General features: G+C 41.5%; 1 protein-coding gene across 1 annotated transcript in view; it reads right to left on the reverse strand.

Moving 5' to 3' along the window:
- Positions 1 to 25,168, reverse strand: part of SYN2 (synapsin II) — a 146,780-nt gene that overhangs the window by 41,473 nt on the left and 80,139 nt on the right. Inside the window, exons 2-3 of the mRNA XM_065884781.1 lie at positions 3,264 to 3,321; positions 1,898 to 1,989 (exon numbers count right to left, since the gene is read on the reverse strand). Of these exons, the coding sequence (XP_065740853.1) occupies positions 1,898 to 1,989; positions 3,264 to 3,321 (150 nt within the window). The remainder of the gene's footprint in view (positions 1 to 1,897; positions 1,990 to 3,263; positions 3,322 to 25,168) is intronic.

Consider the following 25,168-nt stretch of genomic DNA (forward strand, 5'->3'; position numbering starts at 1 on the left):
TCCCTGTCCCTATGGGGCACGACAAGAGCTGAAGCTCCTGTGGCTCCAGAGTTGGTACCCCAAGGGGGTCCCAGCAGACTCTGAAGACAACACACTTGGCTGGCTTCACTGCCCTGCCGTGTAGATCCCTGATCTCAGCGTCCTGCTCTGACTCTTTAAAACTGCTCCTTAAAATAGGCAGTGCCCTCATCAGGTCCCCGGGTGAGCAAGGGTCCAGGCTGGCTGAGAACAGATACCAGACGTCCCCATGTTATTCTTCCAAAGCGGATGCTAGGGAGGGGTGCAAATATTTTTTGCAGAACTGAGGTTGAGCAACTGGCTACAGGAAGCACTGAGAGTACAGAGTGTTCCCATGCATGGAAAGGCTCCTTGCATTTCACCTCTAGCCAGCAGAGCTCCCAGCCCCAGCTGCTCCACAGGACCAGGGCCCCCATCTTCATGCCCTGATTCCAGAGGAACCCCACCTTCCTGGAGAGTCAGTTCTGTGGCAGCATCTGCCCTCAAGGCTCTAGGCCTTGGCCATTTCACACATGTGTAACGACCCACCCGGTTCTCTTCCCAGGCACCCAACCAATCCCCACCTACAGCTCCAGCCCCACCTGGGCTCAGAGATCAGTCTTTTAAAGTGGGGGTGGAAGGACCCCTCCTCAGTCACTCAGGGGAGCTAGCATCAAGTCAGGTGGCATGTGCTCTGACCTCCTTGTGCCCTAGTTCTGGGAAACTGGCCCCGGCTGTACGCCTGAGACCAAACCTTATATCCCAGTCACACGCACTGAGCTCTAGGCTTGTGGTCAGCTCCTGAGTCCCCACACTGCAACTGGAAGGGCCTGCCTTATTTTTGCCAGATCCCTCCCAGCACCCTGATATGGGCCTTCCTGTCACCGCCCGCTTGTGTCATGCATCCCTGTGATTCATTCCATTTGCAGTTGGAGGAGCCCACCATTCTCTCTAGAAGGAGCTTCCTGAGCTCACCCCCATGTGGACAGACGTCTCTTTTTCTGTCCTCCTCAGTCTCCAGGATGGATGAGCTCACATTTCCTGACTTGAGGCTCCAGACACCTGAGTTCTGCCTTCCCTGTCATGGACCCAGGTCCTGTTGGACACTGGCAGCCTCAGTGTCAGGGTAGCATAGATTGAGGTAGGGAAAAGGGTGAAGTGAACACTCTTCCTGGAGCAATACCCTGATGTCTGAAAACCTGAAGCCACGCTGAGCCCCAGGGAAGAAGAACACTGTGGGAACCTTTCTCCCTCATCTGGAATCCCCATCACTTCCCGCACAGAACTGTTGTGTTACAATTGATGATGTCTGTAAGTCACCCAGCACCCCTCCTGGCACGTAAGTGCTTTGTAATTGCAAATTTTCTTCCACCCACAATGTCCCTTCCCACCCCAGGCTTTCCTATCAGACTTATGAGTTCCCAGGAATTTGGAACATAGAAAGAACACAGCGCTGGGAGTTAAGAGAATTCACATAGAACACAGGGCTCTGCTACCAACTTACTGAGGGAATCTAAGCAAATCAATGTGAAAAAGGAGGCTGAACCAGAGCAGAGGTTTCCAAACTTTTTTTAAAAAGCAATGGAACCCTGTTTTCCAGGGGAAATATATTCAGAGATAAAAGCCCAGAGCTGCACTGGCTGAGGTAGGGCGGGAGTCTTGGAACACCTCGCACAGGAATCCAGTTACCGCTCAGAGAGCTCTGAGCCCATGGAGCGTTCTCTACCAGTGGACTATGGCCACTATGGACTAAAGGCAGGAGCTGGCTTCCTCTGCCACTGCCGCACAGCACACATCATCAACTTCTGTACGCTATACATAGCAATGCTGTCCCACTGCAAGCCAGAGATGGTGACTGTGGTGACAGTGACAGCGACCCAGAGGACAGAAAGGACCTTACCGGACAACCTTTGTGCCATTCCGGAGCACCTGCATATCCACAGCATAGGTCCCATCTGCATGGGCCACCAGGTTGAGCTCTGAAAATTCTGCCTGGAAAATAACAGGAGGAGATTAAGAGCGTAGATTTCATGGTATGTGTTTTTTACTATGATAAAAAATGAATAAATAAAAATAACAGTAGGGGAGTAAGCCCACAGTCCTGATTCTGCGGGGCCCTCCGCATAGCAGCAACAGCATCCCTTCCACCAAACATTTATTTACCGTTTGCAAAGCATTTTCCCAAACTGATCTCATCTAACTCTCACAGATGCTCTAAGAGGCAGGAGAGGCAGAGATAATTATCCTTATTTACCAAAGGAGCAGCTAAGTGACTTTTCTGGACAAACAAAACTTATTGTTGGCAGAGACAGGAGCAAAACTCAGGCCTTCTGACTCCCCACCCAGCATCCTTTGTGCTGCCTCTCTACAGAGCGGGAATGCAAACTGGGGCAAACATGCCCTTTATCAATTTCAACATAAATACACTAAGTTTTAGTTTAGGCAATTGGGTTTTTAGTTCTGCTCTGGCCCAACTAGCTGCATAAGATGTTCAGGCGAGTTACTTGTTCTCTCCGGGTGGACAGTTTCTCCCAGCTATAAAATGGGAATAATTTTTTTTATCAACCTTGCCTATCTAATAAGTTATTTTAAGAACTGAATGCAACAATGGATAGGAAAAGTACTCTGTATCAATCACAGCACACCATGTAAGGAATGATGAGTAACTTCTATCATTACATATAAAATACATGCATTGTTTAAACTGGACATCCCCCTATGCACTCGAATGGACCTAATCTCTATTTATCATGAAGCAAACAGTACAGGAAGATAAAAAATGACCTTTCAGGACTTCTCTGCATTAAGACCAGGAGGTGTGCTTTTCTAAGTTCTCTTTGCAGTGTAGCCTCAGGCGTGCAGAGGAGGTGCCACTGGAGGCCACACAACTGAATGGCAGATGTGTGCCTACCCAGCAAGACCATGCCACCAGCAATATGTAGGTGTGGCCATGTCCTAGGTAGACATTCCTCTAAAGTGTTCCTCAGCCTGAGAACCCTGCACCCAGAGGGCCCCAAGAGCCACGCTGCTTGCCTCTCTACGGACACCAGAGCCATGAAGAGAAGTCAGCAAAGTTGAAAGATGCAGCCTTCAGAACCATGTCTCATAGAGAGAAAAGTCCTGGAAAGGGTTGGGGGAGGAGATGGAGAGCCTAGAAGCTAGTGACGGACACTGATCTCCACTGGGCAGAACTAAATGGTTCATTCTGGAATGCCAAGAGGGGCCAACAATGATGCAGAGGCAACTCTGGGCTCCAGGCTGGTTACCTGTTCCACTTTGATATCATAATCTCCAAGGACTTTTTTGCCCCGAAAGCACTTGGCCCTGGAAAAAAGGGAAAAAAACCCACACAAATTAGTTCTGTACAGGTGTCTGTGGTCAGAAATTCACTCTCACAAAGATGAGGACCATGGCAGACAGAATCCCAGAATGAGAGTCAAGAGACCTGGGTCAGTCTGCTATTGGATCACCATGAGACAGCCTCAGTCAAACCACGGCCTCCCCTCTATAAAATAAACCAAGAGGCCTTTCACTCTTAGGCATTGTCATTTTATGATAACATCCTTGGTCTTTCCAAAAGGAGGCTAGAAGTAACAATTTCCCTAATGTTACTCCTGGTAAAGACTAGGTCAATTTTATACATCCCTATAGTTTCCTTATATTCCCCCATCCTGCCTTTCACTCTGATTTTCTAGTTGGTTTCCACCCTTGGAATTTTAGTTTCTAAGGAAACTGTTATTATTTTACCTCTTCATACCCATACTTCCAAAAAGGATTTGAGACAATAATTTAAAAAGCAAATATATCCAAGAAAACAAGGATTAAAGGACAATCAATGAATGAAGGAGAGTTAATTATACCAGAAAAAAAGCAGAGGGCAGGGGGAGAGGCTGAGGAAAGCTACTATAATTGAACACAAAACCTATCCTGTGTTTCTGGGCAGTCAAGAGAATGAGTCAAGCCTAGATAACACTGTACTTACTACCTTCCCGTTTTGTCACGGAGCTGGAGGAACCTCACATTACAGCTGCTGGTAAGAGGACTGTTTATGCTTATATTCATAGCCATTGCTACTTTGCTCTTCACCTCCCCTTCCTCTCATAAGAGTTTCTTATCTGCCTTTATAGGCTGGTTCTCCACCTGTAAAAAGGGCCCTTCCACATGCTACCTAGGTTGGGCTTGCTTTCCCAGTGCTTGAAATTTCAAATTAGTGTGTTTCACTGGAGGTTTTCTAAAAGTCCCTCTCCAAAACAAAGGGATAAACTAACATTTATTGGGCATCATGTTCTAGGAATTATGTGCTAATTTCTTTCAAGAACATTTCATTTAGTCCTCATAACAACTTATGAGATAGGGAGAAAGGCATTCATTTTCGAGATGAGGAAACCAAGACTCAGGGGATAAAAATGGCACATTCAAGGTCATATGGCAAGTTAGTGACAGAACCAATATTCACACCCAAGTCTGAGTCCAGAGTCGTCGGCACTGCACAGCACTGTCTCCCTCTGCTTATTCATTCTTGCCATCCTCATTCCCACCATTACAAAAACTGACTTGTCATGTATGCTGCACTGCATGGGTCTTTTCCCATTTTCTCTCTTCTGTGCAAAAGGGACTTGATGTTGTGAGCACTAGTTCCACTACAAATACTTCCTACACCGGTTCCTGTGAACTACCCAGGACGAGGCCAGGCTATTTCCTTTCCGATCTGGTTCTGGAACAGTCTGTTCTAGGAAGTTGTCATTTGTCCTATCCAAGTCCCTGGCTACCCTCAAATTGCTCCTCAGAGGCATTCAGCCATCCTGGAGCTGGATCACTTAAGTCCATCCCCCTACCTCTGCCCCAATTCCTTACTAAGCTTCAGCAGCTTGCTTCCAGAACCCTGTTCAACGTTCACAGCTCAGCAAGCCCCTTGGGCAAGGGGCCTGTAGCACATCCCATCCCTTTTACGGTTCCATCTTATTTATGGGTTTAAATAACAGTCTATGCATGGCACTATCACTGCTCTGCAGATCTTGAGGACTCCGTAGGTCTTCGTCCACGACTATAAACAGAAGGAACTGGAGTAAATGATCTAAGAGGTTCCTTCCCTGTGTTGGTGAGGTGTGCCTACCCTGTTACCAGCAATGCTTTTCTGATGCTTCCTCCCATCTTCCGGTCTCAAAATAGCTCTCCTTCTGTGAGGTAAGTCTCAGAGGCATTAACAATAACCTCTCATTCTGTATGATGCCTTGCATTTTCAAAGCACATTCTTGCCTTATTTGTTCCTTACAACTCTGTGAAGCAGCCAGGACAGACAGTGCTGTCCATTTAACCAATGGGGAAAGAAACCCAGAGCAGCTAAATAATATGTTCAAATCACAGAGAAGTTCATAGGAGTTAAGCTTAGAACTAAGAGTTTATGTCTAGGTACTTAGGTGCTGCCAAGGTTTTTAATTCACTCATTTATTCTGTGGGTTGTGAACACTGATATTGAAGTATAAATATACATTCTGTCTGCATTTATCTGCCACTTTCCACACCTGCCCATTGACCAAGTTGGCTAATGATACTGTTTTCAGGCCTTGTGCCCACCCCCAACTCTCCAATTATCTTAATGCCTTTTCCTTAAGGGAATCTGTCCTCTTGGAAATCTTAGTTTGTGTTATCTGGCTCTGGGTGATGGACCTCTCTTGGCTGAGCTACAGTCTTATAGAAAAGGAGCCAAGATGGCAGGCGATGGAGCACAGAGTCTTCTTCTGGAGAATGAGCACATTCTCCCAGGTATTTTCATGAAAAATTTTGTAACTTACAAGGAAGTGACAGAATGACTTCCTGATCCTAAGAGAGCACTGTTAGGAAGCAGTGTGCTAGAATTCAGAGGGGTTCTGGATCACAGGGCTCTGGAATCACAATCTGCATGGGAATCCTAGCTGTACACTTTTTTGGTTGTGTGACCGCAAGCAAGTCGCTTAAAAAAAAAAAAAAGTATGTCACATGGTTAAACCAATAAATCTATCTATCTTCAAAAGAATAAGATGGATAAGATGAAAAATACATTTTTCCTTTCCCATTTCTCTTTCATCACACATACTCCCCATTATCAGTTGCAAGCATATACTTCCAGTGTGTGAAACTGTGTGCATATATCTGCATACATATATGTTTCAAACATATGGCATCATGCTATATAAACTCTTCTTTTTTGAACCTTAATTTTTTATTGCACTTAAAAATATACCAGTCCTTTGGGTAGTGTAGACATTTTAAAATATTAATTCTTCCCAATCCATGAACACGGGATATCTTTCCATTTACTACTTTATAATAACTTTGTATAGAATATAACCTATGAAAATATTGAATTACTATGTTGTATGCATGAAACTAATATTGTAAGTCAGCTCTACTTCAATTAAAAAAATACATCTTAGTGATGTGCTTTCAACACATACTGATGGACCTCGTTCTTTTTTTTTTTTTTTTTTTTTTTTTTGTGGTACGCGGGCCTCTCACTATTGTGGCCTCTCCCGTTGCGGAGCACAGCCTCCGGACGCGCAGGCCCAGCGGCCATGGCTCACGGGCCCAGCTGCTCCGCGGCACGTGAGATCTTCCCGGACCGGGGCACGAACCCCTGTCCCCTGCATCGGCAGGCAGACTCTCAACCACTGCACCACCAGGGAAGCCCTAGACCTCTTTCTTTGTAATAGCTAGCTGCATGAAATTCCATTTGAAGGTCATACAGTAATTTAACCAATATTTACTGGTGATATGGAGGTTCCTTAAAAAACTAAAAATAGAACTACCATACGACCCAGCAATCCCACTACTGGGCATATACCCTGAGAAAACCATAATTCAAAAACAGTCATGTATCACAATGTTCACTGCAGCTCTATTTACAATAGCCAGGACATGGAAGCAACCTAAGTGTCCATCAACAGATGAATGGATAAAGAAGATGTGGCACATACACACAATGGAATATTACTCAGCCATAAAAAGAAACGAAATTGAGTTATTTGTAGTGAGGTGGATGGACCCAGAGTCTGTCATACAGAGTGAAGTAAGTCAGAAAGAGAAAAACAAATACCATATGCTAACACATATATATGGAATCTAAAAAACAAACAAAAAAAGGTCATGAAGAACCTAGGGGCAAGACAGGAATAAGGACACAGACCTACTAGAGAATGGACTTGAGGATACAGGGAGGGGGAAGGGTAAGACAGGACAAAGTGAGAGAGTGGCAATGGACTATACACTACCAAACGTAAAATAGATAGCTAGTGGGAAGCAGCTGCATAGCACAGGGAGATCAGCTCGGTGCTTTGTGACCATCTAGAGGGGTGGGATAGGGAGGGTGAGAGGGAGGGAGACACAAGAGGGAAGAGATATGGGGATATACGTATATGTGTAACTGATTCACTTTGTTATAAAACATAAGCTAACACACCACTGTAAAGCAGTTATACTCCAATAAAGATGTTAAAAACAAACAAACAAACCCCCCCCCCCCCCCCAAGTATAGGGACTTCCCCGGTGGTCCAGTGGTAAAGAATCCACCTTCCAATGCAGGGGACATGGGTTCGACCTCTGGCTGGGGAACTAAGATCCCACATGCCACGGGGCAACCGAGCCTGGGCACCTCAACTAGAGAGCCTGCGTGCCGCAAACTACAGAGCCCATGCCCCCTGGAGCCTGCACGCCATAACTAGAGAGAAGCCCGAGCACCACAACGAAGAGCCCGCAGGCTGCAACAAAAGATCCTGCACGCCTCAACAAAGATCGCGCGTAGCGCAGCTAAGACCCAATACAGCCATAAATAAATAAATAATAAATAAATAAATCTTAAAAAAAAAAATTACTGGTGAGCGTTTAGATTTCCAGTGTTTGGATTGTTTTTGCTATTAGAAACAGAGCTACAATGGCTTACATTTAAGAATATATTCATAAGATAAATTATTTTTTCCAGCTTTATTATGTTATAATTGACAAACAAAATTATAATATTTTAAGTGTACAGCATGATGATTTCATACAGGTATACTTTGTGAAATGGGATAAGCACAGATTAATTACCACACCTATCACCTCACATTACTACCTTCTGTGTGTGTGTGTGTGTGTTGTGTGCGTGTGTGTGGCAAGAACACTTTAGATCTACTCTCTTATAAGCAAATTTCAAGTATACAAAACAGTGTCATCCACTACAGTCACCACATTGTACATTAGAAGGATAATTTATTGCAGAATTGCTGGTGTAACGAATAGACAGAGTTTTTACTGATATCCGCACACTGCCCCCCACCCAAGAAAAAGATTATATCACTCTCCCCAGTGTTTGAAAGTTTGGGAAAGTTACTTCACCTCCCTTAGTTACCCCCCCACAGTCCCTTGCTTAAGCTGGGCACAGAGAAGGTGCCCAGTAAGGACTTTCCAACAGCCAGTCTTGTCAAATCAATCCAAATTCACCCCCTGGTGCTCAGTCTAAACAGAAACCAAGATGTACATCCTTGAAGCACGGACTAAAAATATCTATGGTACGTGTGTTGTCAATTTCCCCCTATTGTAACATTTTCTTAACAAGCCTACCAGCTGAGGATCTTTGTGAGTTTAATGGCTTGCCCAGGCAATGAACCACCTCCCCTTACTGCTAAAATGAGTAGAGGCTTCTAGGTTTAACTCTTCTTACTCAAGGCACAGAATACCCTCAGGAATTCCCATCCTCTTGCAAACTAGGGCTCATGAGGCTGAGGAGACATCATCAGAGACTTCTCTGCTAAGGCTGCCTCAAAACTTAGCCCAATCTTGCTAAGCCCAGCTTAAATACTCCCTCTTTATGCATGGGGAAATGGAGAAAGGTCTAGAATTAGGAGCCAGAGGAGCTGAGTTCAGGCCTAGTTCTACCACTTCTCAGCTGTGTGACTTTGGGCAAGTAACAGCCTCTCTGAGCCTCAGTTTCGTCATGTATAAAATAGGGCTAATAATGATTTTAATAATAATAGCAAACAGTCACTACCTACTAACCACTATCTTAAGTATTCTATGTATCTTACCTCATTTAATAATACCTGACTCACAGGTTGCTGTGAAGACTTAAAGAAGCCAGGTAAGAATAAATGACATGAAAGTATTTTGGAAACTCTGAAATATTATGCAAATATAAAGTACTATTAGCAAAATGCAACAAACATTCACGTACCAGGTATTATTGCTGTTTTACTATGACCAGAGCCAACATGCCTTCTTCCTCTTCTGAACTTGCATTCCATTTATTGTCTACTCCTGATATCTGGCTTATAGCATCATCACCTGATACCACCTTTCAAACTCAGTTGTCTAATAATCTGTGATACCCCTCCCCCACACCAGCCTCAGATCACTGGATTATGCAACAATACTTTGGAGCAAGGACTACCCAAATGAGCCCTGGATTCTCCATCATTTTGTATTTTAAATATCGATTATGTCCTGTTGTCATATTACATGCTCTGAGCTAAGGCTTGCACAAATATAATCAACATATCTATAAATTTCCAACTACTTCCCTAAACTGTGTATTCACAATCAGGGCTTGCTTATTGACTGGAGATGTTAGGAGTGATGGTGCTGGCTGGACAGATGCAGAAAACCAGAAGAGGCCACCCTCAGGACTGAGTGGACTGAGTGTGTCTCTGCAGCCCCAGCCGTCTTCTCTTTTCTTCTTGCACGCGCACGTCCCAGGGTGTCATGTTCTTTCTTCTCTCTTCTTCCCCACATGAAAATCTGTTCTCAATCTCCATCCACACCGGAACTAAAGGACCTAAAAACAGCCTAGAGTGTAAATCCTCCCTGGGTGCCTGAGGCTCGCACAGGGATCAAATCCTCAGGCTAGAAGATGAAAGCACTAACAATGCACCTAGTAAATGCCTAGCACTGGTTAGACATAAATGTCCAGGCAAGGTGCTTAGTTTCTGGGTCTTATTGTCTATAACTCAGGCCCTATTCTTTTGGTCAAGCATCTCAAGGCATGAAGAAATTAGAAAATAAACTAGAAATAGTAGAGGAATCTATTCCCCACCCTACACTCAAAGGGTAAATCAGGCCTGCCGGTCTTGGAGAGAGTTTGTGGGCGCCTGCTGCCACCCCCTGGCAGGATGTGTACTGCAGACACGCCGTAGTCCTAGCTCACTCACCCACTGAGCTGACTCCACTGGCTCAGTGATAGCCCTCCAGGTGCTTATTTGCTGCTCTGACAAACCATGCCTGAAAATTCACTATTTCTCCTAAAAAGTGTGTGTCCACATACCCCAAGCTAGATAGTTGGCTTTTTGCCATCTGTAGAAAGAAAGGATGTGATTTATCAATAAATTCAGCAACAATTTACTGAACACCCAGTGGTGGGTGCTGGAAATGTAAAAATGCATTAGTAGGTGCCAAGTAGAGAAAGCACAGTCTAGAAAGGGAGACCAATATGCATGTCGGTAATTGCTAAGGACCCTTTCAACTCTTAAGATTTATAGCTAATATTCACATTCCCACCTTTCAATCTTTTCCTCAAAAAAAAGAATTTAATGCACACGACTAAAACAACAGCAACAAAAGTTTCATCTAGCTCAGAAAGATGTACAGTGAAAAGTAAGTTTCCTCTACCTTCATGAAGCTTGCAGGTTAGTGGTGGGCAGAAGCATAACTAAAAGATCGTAATACAGGGTATAAACTGTACCAGGGGTGTGGACAAGGCACTGTGGGGACCCAAAGGAGGGAGTTCTCTGCCTGGAGGAGCCTGGGAAGGCTCCAAGGACGCAGCTGAGTCTTAAAGAATGAGGAGGAATTTGCCACACAAGAAGCAGAGAGCAGAATTGAAAGGCACAGAGGCTGCCTGAGCACAGAGCGCTGCAGCGGCCCAGCTGACTGGGGGAAGGGCATGCAGGCTGAGGCTCCTGAGAAAGGGAAGGGATGGCCTGTCAAAGAACTTCAAATGTCAGGCTGAGTAGTTGGGATGTAATAGCCAGCTTCCAAAAGAATTTTTTTTAACTTTTTATTATGAAAAATTCCATCCTCAGTAATCAACATTTTGCCAGTCTTTTTCATTAATCACCCTCACTGTTGTTGTTAGGACTGTTGTTTGATTGTTTTAAAGCAAATCCCAGATATCATGTTATTTCTCGTGTAGAATTTTAAGTAATATCTCTAACTGGTAATGCCTTAAAATTTTTGTTTACTGTGGCAAAATATATATAACAAAAGTTGCCATTTTAACCATTTTCAAGTGTACAATTCAGTGGCATTTAGTGCATTCACAATGTTGTGCAACCAACATCACTACTTCCAAAACTTTTTCATCCTCCAGAACAGAAACTCTGTGGCCATTAGGCAGTAACTGCCCATCCCCCCCCAAATCCACCCCCCAGTCCCTGATAACCTCTAACTTACTTTCTCTTTATCCCAGGGAAATGACTTTTTAATAACTATTATTATTTAATAATTAATAATAATTTAAAACATCTTTACTGAGTCTATATTCAAGTTTTCCCAACTGTCTCCCAAAACACTGTCAAAGATTTTAAGCAGAGAGGTGACATGATCAGATGTGCCTAAGATCTGATAGGCCACACTGTCTGGGACACAGAAGAGATGGCAGGGAGCCAACCAGGGCTTGAGATCATTTGGGAAGCTGTGCAGTAATTAGACTTCAGGACTTGCTGTTTTCCTGATACATGGCAAACCAATAGCTACTGTACAACACTCATCAGGCAACTCAATTGATCATTTGACTGATCAGGGCTAGGAATTTAGAAGCTAGCTGGGAAACGACAGTGATAGAAAGTGGTATAGGACAGACACCTCATATAGATGTTCTGGAACAAAGCCATAAATGAGACATAAAATAGGTGGGCTTACATTGGTAAAGGGGTTCTTAACTCAAATTTGGATTTGCAATCTAATTCATAACCCATAAAACTTGCTTTCAGTACATGGAGAAATGCCTGTTATAGATAACTGGTTTAGGAATAAGATACAAAGAATAGGAAGAAGTGAACAGTTTTCTGGATAAAGGCAACGTTCTGTGGCTGGTCCTTGATATTATTAATTCAGTGATTAAGTAGTTAAATCAAATTCTCTGCTACTTCTTAGATAGAAAGCAAGCTGCATGGCGTCTTAGTTAACATTCATATAAATGATCTGGAAAAGAGTGCATGGGGAAATTGCCAAATTTGCAGATGGCATTCAGCACTTCCAGGGATTAAAATGCCAAGAAGATGTGGACGTGGGCAGAAAAGTGGCAGAGGAGTTTTAATGTGACTAAGTGTAAGAAAACATTCTATTCAATGGAAAATGATTTTATCAGGGGATCATGAGTGTTCCACTACAATCCAAAAAAGAACCTGAAATAAAAGAAAATTATTTCCTTAAGACATTAGTCCTGTGAGATGTAACAGAAAAACACAAAAAGACTGAGAGTGAAAGGTGAAAAATAATGTTGATTATCATCAGAAAGTTTATTGGAAACTCAACATAAAGGGTTTCTTACACTCTGAACTCATCTTGTACAAGTCATAGTACTTTCATATTTGTGATACAGCATATCACGTCCACTTGTCTAAACACAAATGACATGATGAAAGTAGAAATGGCCCAGAGGAAAACAGAACAAAATAAAAAGGCTCTGATTTTAGGAGAGGCTGATATAATGAGTCTTCTTCAGTCTGTAAAGGTAAAGATCCAAAGGGCACAAAAAGGTGTAAAGGAGGGAAAGAGAACTTGAGAGACTACATACTACACACATTATTCATCCCAGATATCCAAATTAATCTCACGATATTTCATGCCTTACAGGAACGTCATTTCAATGCTACTGGTTTTATAGGAAAAGGAAGCTCGGATAAAATAAGTGACTTGCTTAAAAGTAGCAGTGAGTAGGTGGCAGAGCTAGTAAAATTAAATTTCAGCACTTCTGATGATCAAGTTTAGAAATCGTATATTTTAGATGGGAACTGGGCTCTACTCATTTTTGTAGCCTCAATGCCTGTCTTACTCTTCAACACACAGCAGATGCTCAGAAAATGTTTATGGAGTTATTAAAATGAATACAGCTAGACATTTGGAAGTTAATATCTGAGAGAGTAACCATGCTCAATCTGATAGAGTCCTGGGCTTGTAGATCTCTGAGGACACCTACTTAGTCCTTCCCTGGAGTTCATAGAATTCCCTCAAGTGACCTGCAGGAGGGCTTCAACAGACTTAGATGGCAGATGAGACCCCTTAAGAAAAACAGCAATCTTAAAGTTCTGAAAATGACTAATTTCTGAGTAAACACACCAGCTGTGACTTCAGTTGGTAACAGCAAATCACTTTTTCTGAGCAGATCTTCTGAAGATCTCTATTTTGGGGAATAATTAAATGATGCAGTATCACAAGATAACAAGATTATCAAACACAGAAGAAAGAAAAAAGAATCCAGGAGAACACATGATGGGAAGATTAGCTGCATTTGTCTGTAATTACAGTGGAGCTACAGAACAGAATGCTTTGGAGTCATGGGACAGATTCACTTTCCATGACTGGCTTATAAAATTAAATCAGGCTGATTTGATATTCAAGTAGGTCAGTATTAAAGTTTGCTTTGGAGAAATATCAAGCAAGTATAATTTTTGAAAGATATGGATTTCTTTTATACCAGAAAAACAGGGATCCTAGCACTGACAAATGTCCAGGTTCAATTCCAGTGTCAGGTCACAAATCATACCCACAATCACCACTACCATCAAAGCCATCCATCTCTAGATACAGAGAAATGTCCTCTATGATCTGACCCCATCCTTCTATTCTAATCTCCCACTGTTTCCCTCCTGCAAGACTGCTGCAGAGTCTGTGTGAATTAGAAAAAGGCATTCTTTCCTGCAGGTGGACACTCCTACACCAGGGTTCTTGGCTTGGCAAGCAGCGTGTGGGTCTGCGTTTCACCCCGACTTGTCCCCTCAGTCAAATGCCCTTGTGTGGTGAACAACCTGAAGGAGCATATGCAGGCGCCCTGTCCTGCTACCATTCAGACACTGAATGGTACTACTAGGTCAAACTGCCATTCAGACACTCTTTCCCAACTATCTCTTGTCAAACTACTGCTTCTGTGCATTGGCCCATTTAGAAATCACCCTTTTCTATGGAAACAACCTAAATGTCCATTGACAAACAAATGGAGAAAGAAAATGTGATATGTACATACGATGGAATATTGTTCAGCCGTAAAAAAAAGGGAAATACTGCCATTTGTAGCAACACGGATCAACCTGGAGGACATTATGCTAAGTGAAATAAGTCAGACACAGAATGGTAAATGCTGCATGACCTCATACGTGGAATCTAAAATAGTCAAACTCAGAAGCAGAGAACAGAATGGTAGTTGTCAGGGGCTGGAGGAGGGGGAAATGAAGAGATGTTGATCAAAGAATCCAAAGTTTCAGTTATGCAAGATGAATGAGTTTTGGAGATCTGATGTATACGGCATGATAGCTAACAATACTGTATGGTAAACTTGAAATTTGCTGAGTTCTCACAGAAGAAGGAGAAGGAGAAGGAGAAGGAAAAGAAGAAGAAGGAGGAGAAAAAGGTAATCTCAAAGGCATTGTTTTTCTTACTAAATGTGCTTGTGTGGTAAATCACACTGATTGATATTCAAATGTTACATGAAACTTGAGTTCCTGGGATGAACTCCACTGGGCCATGATGCATGATCCTTTTTATATATCATGGGATCCAATTTGCTAAAATGCTGTTAAGAACTGTTGCAACTATGTTTATTGGGGATTTTGGTTTGTGGTTTTCTATTCTTATGGGGTCTTTGGTTTGGTGTCAAAAGTAATAATTTTGGCTTCACGGAAGGAGATGGGAAGTAAGAAATTTTGTGGAACTTGTATCATCTCTACTATAAATGTTTGAGAGAGTTCATCTGTGAAGCGATCATAGATTTTCTACTTCGGGTCCAGGAATTAATCTTACTTTATCATAGAGTGTGCTTTTTAATACTTAATTGGATTCTATTAGTTAATATGTGACAAAGAATGAATGCATCTAGATTTTTAAGTGCACTGGGACAGATATTGTTTTCTTATTGCTCTTATCCAAATTATTGTCAAGGTTATTTTAGCCTCAAGAAAATTGGATGGAGAGTCTTCCATTTTCTTTTCTGGTACAAATTTTATGAATTATTTTAGCATGTATCCTCAAGCTTATTAAAGTAACATTTAAAAAAGAAATCATCTCTCTCCTCATTTTTAAAGGTCCCAAACAAGTTCTGCCTCCCTTTTGAAATCTTCCCTGTTCTCCCCTCTGTGGTGGTTTCTCCTTCCTCTGAAAGCTTAGTCTGAAACCTATTCACTTGTCATTTTAAATAGACTCAGCTTAGTATCATCTGCTGATTTTCAAGCCTCTTCCTCCCTACCGTATCACCCTCTGAGGGTGCACACTGTCTTATACTTCCTTCCGAGTCCCCCACTACTCACCGCCACGCTCACCACTGCCTTATACAGAGCACAACTGGGTTAGTTCATTTTATGTGTCAACCTGAAAGGGCCACAGGTGTTCAGATATTTGCCTAAACATTATTCTGGGTGTGTCTGTGAAGGTGTTTCTGGATGAGATTAACATTTGAATCAAGACTGAGTAAAGCAGATTGCCCTCCCCAATGTGAGCAGGCCTCATCCAATCCACCGAAGGCCTGACTACCACAAAAAGGTGGAGTAAGGGAGAATTTACTCTGCCTGACTGTCTTTGAACTAAGACATCAGTCTTCTGCCTTTAGTCTCAGACTGAAAGATATAGCATTCCTGGTCCTCAGGCCTTCAGAATTGGCCTGGAACTCTACCTTCGGTTCTCTTGGGTCTCCAGTTTGCCGACCTTAGGACTTCTCAGCCTCTATAAATGCGTGAGCCAATTCCTCATGATAAATCTCTCTCTCTCTCTTTCTATATATAACTATAATCTTATCTGTCTCGCTTGCTCTCCCTCTATATATCTATATAAATAGATATATAAATATATATATAATCTATTATCTATATGTTATCTATATTATCTATGTGTTATCTATATATAGATAATAGATGGATGGATATAGATATAGAGCTCCTTGACTGCTATAACAAAATACCACAGACTGGATGCTTAAACAGCAGACATTTATTTCTCACAGTTCTAGAGGCTGACCAGTCCAGATCAAGGTGCTGGCCTGGTAAGACTCTTCCTGGCTTGCGGACTGCCACCTTCTTGCTGTGTTCTCACATGGTCGAGAGAGAGAAAGAGCTCTGGTCTCTCTTCCTCTTATAAGGACACTAATTCCATCACTGCTACACTACCCTCATGACCTCAGCTAAATCTAATTACCTCCCAAAGGCCCCACCTCCAAATACCATCACACTGGGAGTTAGAGTTTCAACATATGAATTGGTAGGGGAGGCGGGGGGGGGGTGGAGACACACAAACATTCACCCCATAACAGCACCATTAATAAAGACCTATTGCTTGATTCCTGGCAGAGAACACCCACTCAACCTGGGACTTGAGGGAAGGAGGAACCACGATACATAAAAGAGTATCACAAGAATACACAATAGTATATGTTCCTCAAATGCCAAAAACAAATAGCCATTTACCTCCTTTCAGGTGGGATATACTCTCCCTGAATCAAAAGTAAGAAAGAGAACCTTCCCACCCCGTCACATAGAAACGAGTCAGTTATTCAAGCCAACTCAGAAACTTTGCATTTTAATCAATTGCTGAGTGGCATGGCACAGTGGAAAGAGCATGGATTTTAGGGTCAGACTAACCTGGGTTTAAATCTCAGGCGACCAACTTACTACCTAAACTTGGGCTCTTTACCTCTCTGTATTTTCACCTGTAAGATAAGAATAATACCCATTTCTAAGTTTGTTAGATTCAAATGACGCTGCCTTTACCATACTCCTCAAACATGCTGAACTCACCACCTCTGCTGGGCTTTTGCACTTGCTGCCAGATACCTCCTTCCCCGGGATCTTTGCATGTCCCGCTGCTTCTCACTAATTGAGTCTCAGCTCAAACATTACTTCCTCAGTGATGTTTTTTTCTGACTACCTGAGCTAGGTAATCCCCACCCCTCCCAATCATTCTCTTTATATAATCTTCATAGATATTATCTTTATTTCAAAATTACCTTGACTATTTATTATTCATTTCCCCAACCAAAATGTAAGTTCTCTGAGAGGAGAGACCTTGCTGTTGTGATAACTGCTGTGTCAATCCCGTGTCCAGCTCTATTATAATGCCTGGTACATATTAGGTGCCCAATAATATTTGTTGAAAGAATTAATGAGTATATAAATGTGTATCTGGTATATAAATGTGTATCTAGCACAGCACCCATTCATACATTTAGATTCTTTTCTTCCCCCTTTTTATGTAAAAATCACTGGGTTAAACAATGTGCCTGTGTGAGTCCTTTGAAATGGAGAGCACTTCAACAAAATGAATTCACTGAATGCTCATCAGGCATTTATAAATGTAGACAGAAGTATGGTCATTTACTTCCATGTGCAATGAGACTATCCTCCGCCTTAATGTTCTATTTTAGGTACAAATTAACATACCAGTTATTGAAGTGTTTATGGATTTTACTCTCATATGAGACATTAATAACATAATATTCTCTCAGCCTTCTGAGAGGGAAGATTTTGCTTAGAGGTCTTTTATTTATAAGGAAACAGAGGCCCAGAGAGAGGAGACACTTGATAGTTCAAGGTCAACCACCTAGTCAGAGGCAGGTGCATTCTACCATGCTGCCTCCTTAGAGTAAGAACTGCAAGTCTTCCAAAAATCGAAGAACAGTGGAATTCAAAGACAGAGATCCCTAAATGATATTATAGGATGTGGAAATTGAGGATTTTTTTTTTTTTGAAATTGAGGATTTGATTTCCATTTGGAGTGCTTGTGAGATCAAGTATGATAAAGAAGATAAACAGCTAAGCATTACAGAAGCATAAGAAATTTTTTATTTTTATCCCTTTGCTGATGCATTGATTCTGTTTGTGATACTGCATCACCAGGGCACGGTTCATACAGCAAATTGCTGGAAGGAAATAAGAAAAGAGCTCTCCCCTCATTCTGCTCTCATTAGCAAAGGAGACTTGACCGTCTTTTCCCAGTCCAAGTGCAAACTGCCATGACTCATATTATCAGCCTACTCACCACCATGGCTGGGCAGAAACATCCTTGTACCTCAAGGCAACAACACTCTGGATTTCCAAATCCAAACCCAGGTGGCACATTCCATTCTACAATTTTCCAACTGGCACCAATTCAGGGGGAGATATTATTCACCAGAATAGGCACTAACAACTGGATTCTGGCAGGTTGGGAGACGAACACATGCCACAGGCTCCCAGATGCACCCAAGTTTAGCAACATGGTACCAAATGTGTTCTGAATGGAGAAATGGATCTTAGATGCTATACTCTCATTTTTATAGGTGAAAAAACGGAGGCTTAAGGGGAAAAATGGCCCAAGGTCATGAGGTGGTAACCCTCATTTCTTCTCAACAGTGCTCTTTTCGTTACACCAAGTTGAGCTCACAGTGGATCTGGATTGAAGCTCATGCCTTAGAATCGAAGCACAAACATATATGGTACTGCTCTGGCTCTATTCTCCTCAGTGAATTTGTCTATCTTCTCAACCACCTCTAATGAGCCATTGAGGATACATGGTCCTCACATTCAACAAGCCCGAAGAATAATTTTAAAAACCAACCCAAACTGATTTGCCTGAAAACCTGGTTAATTTTATCCTTAGTGTCTCCATACATTCCTTTGAAATAGAGTTTACTATCCAGTGTTTTTATAATGAAATATATTCTATCAACCTTTAAAAATATTCTCATCATTTATTCATTCAACAAAGATTCATTAGAGTAGGTACCTACTCTTTTTCCAGCAGTATGCAAAGCGCTGGGTGGAGGGTAGGAGAAGGAAAGACTATAGACCTCAACCAGCTCTGCCACAAATAAAAAAAATAGTGTTAACAGAAGTACAGGAGATTACTTATCCCAGAGTTCAGGTATCAAAATTATATCAACTACAGTAAAATTGATAATAGCTAATATTTGTTAAGTACTTAGTAAGCACTAGTTACTGTGCTGACTTTAAACACCTTATTCAATTAATCCTCACATCAGTCATACAAGACAGCATTATCTCCTAATCTTACAGATAAGATAACTAAGGCACAGAGAGACTAATTAACTTGTTCAAGGTCATACAACTACCCAGTGGTGGATTCAGGATTTGAGACCATGCAAACTGACTCCAGAGCAGATCTTATTCATCACTTCACACTACTTCTGAAATTATTCAAAAAATTTTAAAAGGGGATTCATATTTTAATACTCACACAGGACAGTAAAGACAACCAATACCTTTAGATACACTTTGGTGGCTTTCTCACTAATAATCAACCACTATAAATATTAATCCTCTTCTTTTTTCCCATAGTGGCTTTCGGAAGAAAAATCTTTTCTTCATCAGGCTCCTAAATAACTCTTCAACTTTTGAAATTAAAGTTTTCAGTTTCTTTTTAGTTAAGACATACAGACTTCTTACATTTCTTTATTTCTTTTATCACACCTTACATGATAAAACATCTTTACAATTCAATGGGGATTTGTTGCTTGATGGACATAGAGATCCAGTTTTGCAAGATGAAAACAGTTCTGGAGATTGGCTGCACAACAGTGTGAACGTACTTAACACCACTGAACATTAAAAATGGTTAATATGGTAAATTTTACGGTATGTGTGTTTTACCACAATTAAAAATAAAGTTCTTGTGCTCTTTTAGAGTTAGAATATGTAAACTTCAAAGATATCATTAACTTAGAACAGATAAGGTTCAGACATTCTACATATATGATTTTCTGTTTGTGTTACAGTACAGAGAAAGGAGTGATAAATTTTGATTACAGGGTAAATAATAGAAATTTTGTGTAGCTTAGGAATTCATCTGAATTGCATTTTCTTCATATGCAATTGATAAAATTTAACCACATGGTTTCTTTCTTTTTTAAATTGAAGTATAGTTGATTTACAATGTTATATTAGTTTCAGGTGTACAACATAGTGATTCAATATTTTTATAGGTTATACTCTTATTTAAAGTTATAAGATATTGGTTATATTCCCTGTGCTGTACATTACACCTTTGTATCTTATTTATTTTACACATAGTAATTTGTACCTTTTAATCCCCTTCCCCTACCTTGCCCCTCCCTTAACCACATGGTCTCTAAAGGCATTTTTAGGTTCTGACAGTCTGGGAGTTAAACAGTTAGTAGGATTTCAATATGTGATGTGGAAAGGACACTTCAAAAAGAAAAGTGGCTTAAACAGAAGTATTGCAGCATGAAAGTATAATTCACAAAGCCCTAAGTGGTGATGCAGTTATGGTATAACATAGGATATGCATATGGCAGAGCGGGAGTGAGGATAAGGTTGAAAGGTAGGATGGAGCCAGTTCCTTGCTTCCTGCTTTGCCAATAACCAGGAGAGGGGCCTCTGAAGACCTGTGAAGCTAATAATTTGGAATCTTGGGAATGATGAAACAGAAAACAAGTACTCTCTCGAAGACAGATTTCTACTTGAATGTTGTTTATTTCCCGGGTTCTTGATTTTGTACTTTGGGGACTATTTTCTAAGATAAAGCTGAACTCCTGAGGCCCAAAGTAGCTTCTCCCTTTGTGTCAACAATTCTGATATGTGGCGATCTTCATTTGAATGGCTTAGAGACTTAATAGGCTGTCTCTCTAACATTCACGTGTAGGAAACTTCAAACTAGGTCATCAAATCCCAACTTCCATCCCAATGCAAGAATCTACACTGTGATGTTCATAACAAGGGGTCACTGGAAAAATTACTATTTTTCAGGTTTTTCTGTTTTTTGTTTTTTTCATTTTCAGACAGCTGATGGGACAAAATTTGTTTGAGGGCTTTATTACACATTTTATTTCTATCCTTGGTGTGGTTACCATTAACTTTTTTTTAAACATGCACACTTTACTTATCAAGTATAAATTTAATCAGTAGCTCTACTGTCCTCCCAAGTTTTAGTATGTTTTAAGAGTGATCACTCCTCTTTTCTCTTTACTCCCTTGCCATGTCACATATTACAGCCCAGTGTCTTAATTTCACCTTGTTTTTATACTCCCTAAATTAATCATTATTTTTGTTGTTATTCTGTACAGTCAAGTTTTTTCTGTTTTTGTTTGTTTTAGATTTACTCACATGTTTACCAATTTCTCTAGTCTCTATTGCTTTTTTCATGTCACTACTTCCTTTTGGATTCAATTTCCTGCTTCTTGAAGAATATGTTTTTAGCAGTCCTTTCAGAAATGATCTCTGAGATGTAAATTTGACGCCTCTATCTGTCTAAAATTGTCTCTATTTGACCCTCACTTTATTTTTATTTTTATTTTTTTGTGGTACGCAGGCCTCTCACTGTTGTGGCCTCTCCCGTGGCGGCTCACAGGCTCCAGACACGCAGGCTCACGGGCCCAGCCGCTCCGCGGCATGTGGGATCCTCCCGGACCAGGGCACGAACCCGTGTCCACTGCATCGGCAGGTGGACTCTCAACCACTGGGCCACCAGGGAAGCCCTGACCCTCACTCTTGAATAAAGGTTTACCTAGGTGGAAAATTCTAGATTGGGTGTGACTTCTTTTTTTCTCTCAGCTTTTGAGGGCATTATTCTTTTGTTTATTTTGCCACTGTTCTTGGTTTAATTGTGATTTCTTGTAGGGTATCTCTTTTATCTTTGGATGCTCTTAAGACCTACTTTTTTTTTTAATTGTGTAATTTTAATTTACTTATTTATTCATCTAATTTCTTTATTGGAGTACAATTGCTTTACAATGTTGTGTTAGTTTCTGCTGTATAACAAAGTGAAACAGCCATATGTATACATATATCCCCATATCCCCCTCTCTCTTTTTTTTTTTTTTTTTGTGGTACGCGGGCCTCTCACTGTTGTGGCCTCTCCCGCCGTGGAGCACAGGCTCCGGATGCGCAGGCTCAGCGGCCATGGCTCACGGGGCCCAGCTGCTCTGCGGCACGTGGGATCTTCCCGGACCGGGGCACGAATCCATGTCTCCTGCATCGGCAGGCGGACTCTCAACCACTGTGCCTCCAGGGAAGCCCTATCCCCCTCTCTTGAGCCTCCCTCCCACCCCTCTAGGTTGTCACAAAGCACTGAGCTGATCTCCCTGTGCTATGCAGCAGCTTCCCACTAGCCATCCATTTTACATTTGGTAGTGCATATATGTTAAGACCTACTTTGAATCTTTGCTGCTATGCAGTTTCACTACAGTATGTCTAGAAGTGGCCTTCTTTTAATTTATCCTTTGGAACTCAGTGTGCTTCCTAATTGAGGTCTTTCATCAATTTTGAAAAAATTTCAACCATTACCTCTGAGTATTGTCTTTTTTCCATTCTTTCTATTCTCCCCTTCTAGAACTATTATTAAACATGTATTGAGGATAGTATTCTCGTTCTATCCTCCATGTCTCTTAATTTTGCTTTCATAGTTTTCTTTTCTTTGTCTCCTTGAGAGGCATCATGGATCATTTCTGCCTTATCTTCCAGTTTACCTGTTTTTCTCTTCAGCAGTGTCTGATCTCCTGTTTAAACAGCCTATTATGTTTTTTAATTTTGATGACTATGTTTTTTATTTCTGAAAACTCTATTTGTCATATCTACCATAGACAAAACATATCTATATTTTTATCTCTTTATTTGTTCTTAATCATTTAAATATATTAATTTTACAGATTTAAAAAATCACCTCATAGTTTTAGATCTTTTATCATCTTAAGAGGGTTTTGCGGTTTCTTCTGCGAGGCACCTCGGGTGGGTATCACTGGCTGGGTATACTTTTTATGTTAATTAATCAGCTTGCAGGACCTCAGACCACACAGGGAGTAGAAATCTAAACACCAGAACCCACCTGAAGATAGACCTATCATTCTGAATTCTGAGAGAGAGACTTTCTTCTTTCCAGAGACTAGGCTGAGAAAGACAACTTTCTTGTGTCCATGTATTAATGAAAAGATTTTTTTTTCTGACTACCATGTTACTGAAAGTCCCATCTCACTTGTGGGTTTCAGCTTTAATGCCTGTCTTGTGAAGACTCAAGTCTTCATTTTCTCTTCCTGTGTGGGTATTTAAATCCAAGTCCCAAGATTACCAAGACAGATATCTGAAGAGGCCTGATACAACATCATCTTACAGACTTATTACTCAAGTCTGTCTTTATTTTCAGCCTCTGGAGAGTCCCTTACTTTCTTGCAAGTTCAGTTATGCATTAGAACGTTGTTACTTTTTATTCAGAGCTGTTAGGAGTTTAGTGGTGGAAGATTTTTAGGCTATTGAGTCCAAATTACTGCTAGAAAAAGAAGTAAGATTGTTCTCTTTTTCTGAGCTTCAGATAAGAAGCTCAAAAGCATACAGCAAACATTTACTGGTCACTTATTGTGATGATTAAAGTTTTACGTGTCAACTTGGCTAGGCTATGGTGCCCTGCTGTTTGGTTAAACACTACTTTAGGAGTCAGGTACAAACAGATAAAATATAGCATGTAAGTACCCAGATACAGATAGGTGTATTCTATTATGTGACTAGCCTAACTTAGCTTGGAGGCGTCAGGGAAGTCATCTTGGAAGAAGTGATGCCTGAGCCCATCCTAAATTGAAATCGGACTTAGCTAGGCAAAGTGAAATAAAAATTAAAGCAGGGATTCTGGGCACCCGGACAGCATTAGCAAAGGTAAGGAAGTGAGAAATAACATGGTGCAAAGTTGCGGTATATAAAATATGAGGCAGGGAATGATGGGAGATGGGGCTAGAAAGTTGTAACACTACAACAGAGAGAGAGAATAAGCGTGGAAGTTTTTGAAAAAGGCATTTTGAAGTGGTGTTTAAGCTTAATCTGGAGAAAGGAGTAATATTTTAATAGGTGAAGATGATGAGGAAGGGTAGAAAAGATAGTACTCTGGGAGAAAACATAGGATGCGTGAAGGGGACTCTGGGAAATAAGAATACAGAGGTAGATTATGGCCAGACTACAGAAAGCTCTGAATGACTGATGACTCCCAGAGAAGACGCTTAGATGTATTCCCTCAGGTAGTGGCTAGAAGCCTGTGAAAAACAGAAGCTAATCAGGAAATTGCAGTTATAAACACCCACCACCTCCAAGGGCTTGGAAGACCCTGAAAGACACACCTGGCCATGGCATTCAGCTGCCTCTGAAAGACACAGCCAGACTAGCCAAGGGACAGGAAACATCTGTGCCACCCTGACCTGTCTGAATCTCTCTCCCCTAACTTTGGCACTATAAAAACTGGGAACAGAACAAAGGCTAAGGCAAGCCCCAGCCTCGGTTCTAGAGAAAAACAATAACAAGAGGAGGGCCAACCTCATTTACTAGCAGAGAAGAAGAGGTGGACCCTGTCAGGTCTCATCAAGGAGAATATAATAAAAGACTCATTGTTACTGTTTTCTCCCCTGGTGAAATGAGTCTCTAAACAGTAAACTGTGGCTGAACGAGCACTGACCTGGCGAGGAAACCTGGGTTCTAGTCCAGATCCTGTCACTAGCTTGCTGTATGGATTAGGCAAGTTGTTTTACTTCTCTGGGTCTCTGTTTCTCCATTTGTATTGTGAGGGAGTTGAACTAGACTAGTGGAGTTCTGTGGACCCCAGACTATCTCTGGGAACCCTAACCCCATTTCAACTAAAGCAGCTGCATTTTAACCAGTTTTATATATAATGAGTTCTGCCTAAAGCTTTGTTTGAAAAAGAAAATTCAACTACTTAAAAAGTATGAGACCCTTGGATTTGAATCTTTAAGACCCTTTCTAACTTCAGTGGTCTATGAATTTGTGGTTTCATGATAAGCTGTTGTTAGGGAGCTCCCACCTTAACATCAATTGGGGCTGAGGTTGCATAAGAAACTCATGGTGAAGGAAAGGTCCAGACAGAGGGCACAAAGGCAAGTAAGAAGGTGAGAAGGAGAGGAAATGAACTGGGGAGCAACATCAGGAATCAAGAAGTAGGCAGGGGCTTCCCTGGTGGCACAGTGGTTGGGAATCCACCTGCCAATGCAGGGGACACGGGTTCGAGCCCAGGACCGGGAAGA

This window comes from Phocoena phocoena, chromosome 10 (assembly GCF_963924675.1).
Source record: "Phocoena phocoena chromosome 10, mPhoPho1.1, whole genome shotgun sequence".
Lineage (NCBI taxonomy): Eukaryota > Metazoa > Chordata > Mammalia > Artiodactyla > Phocoenidae > Phocoena > Phocoena phocoena.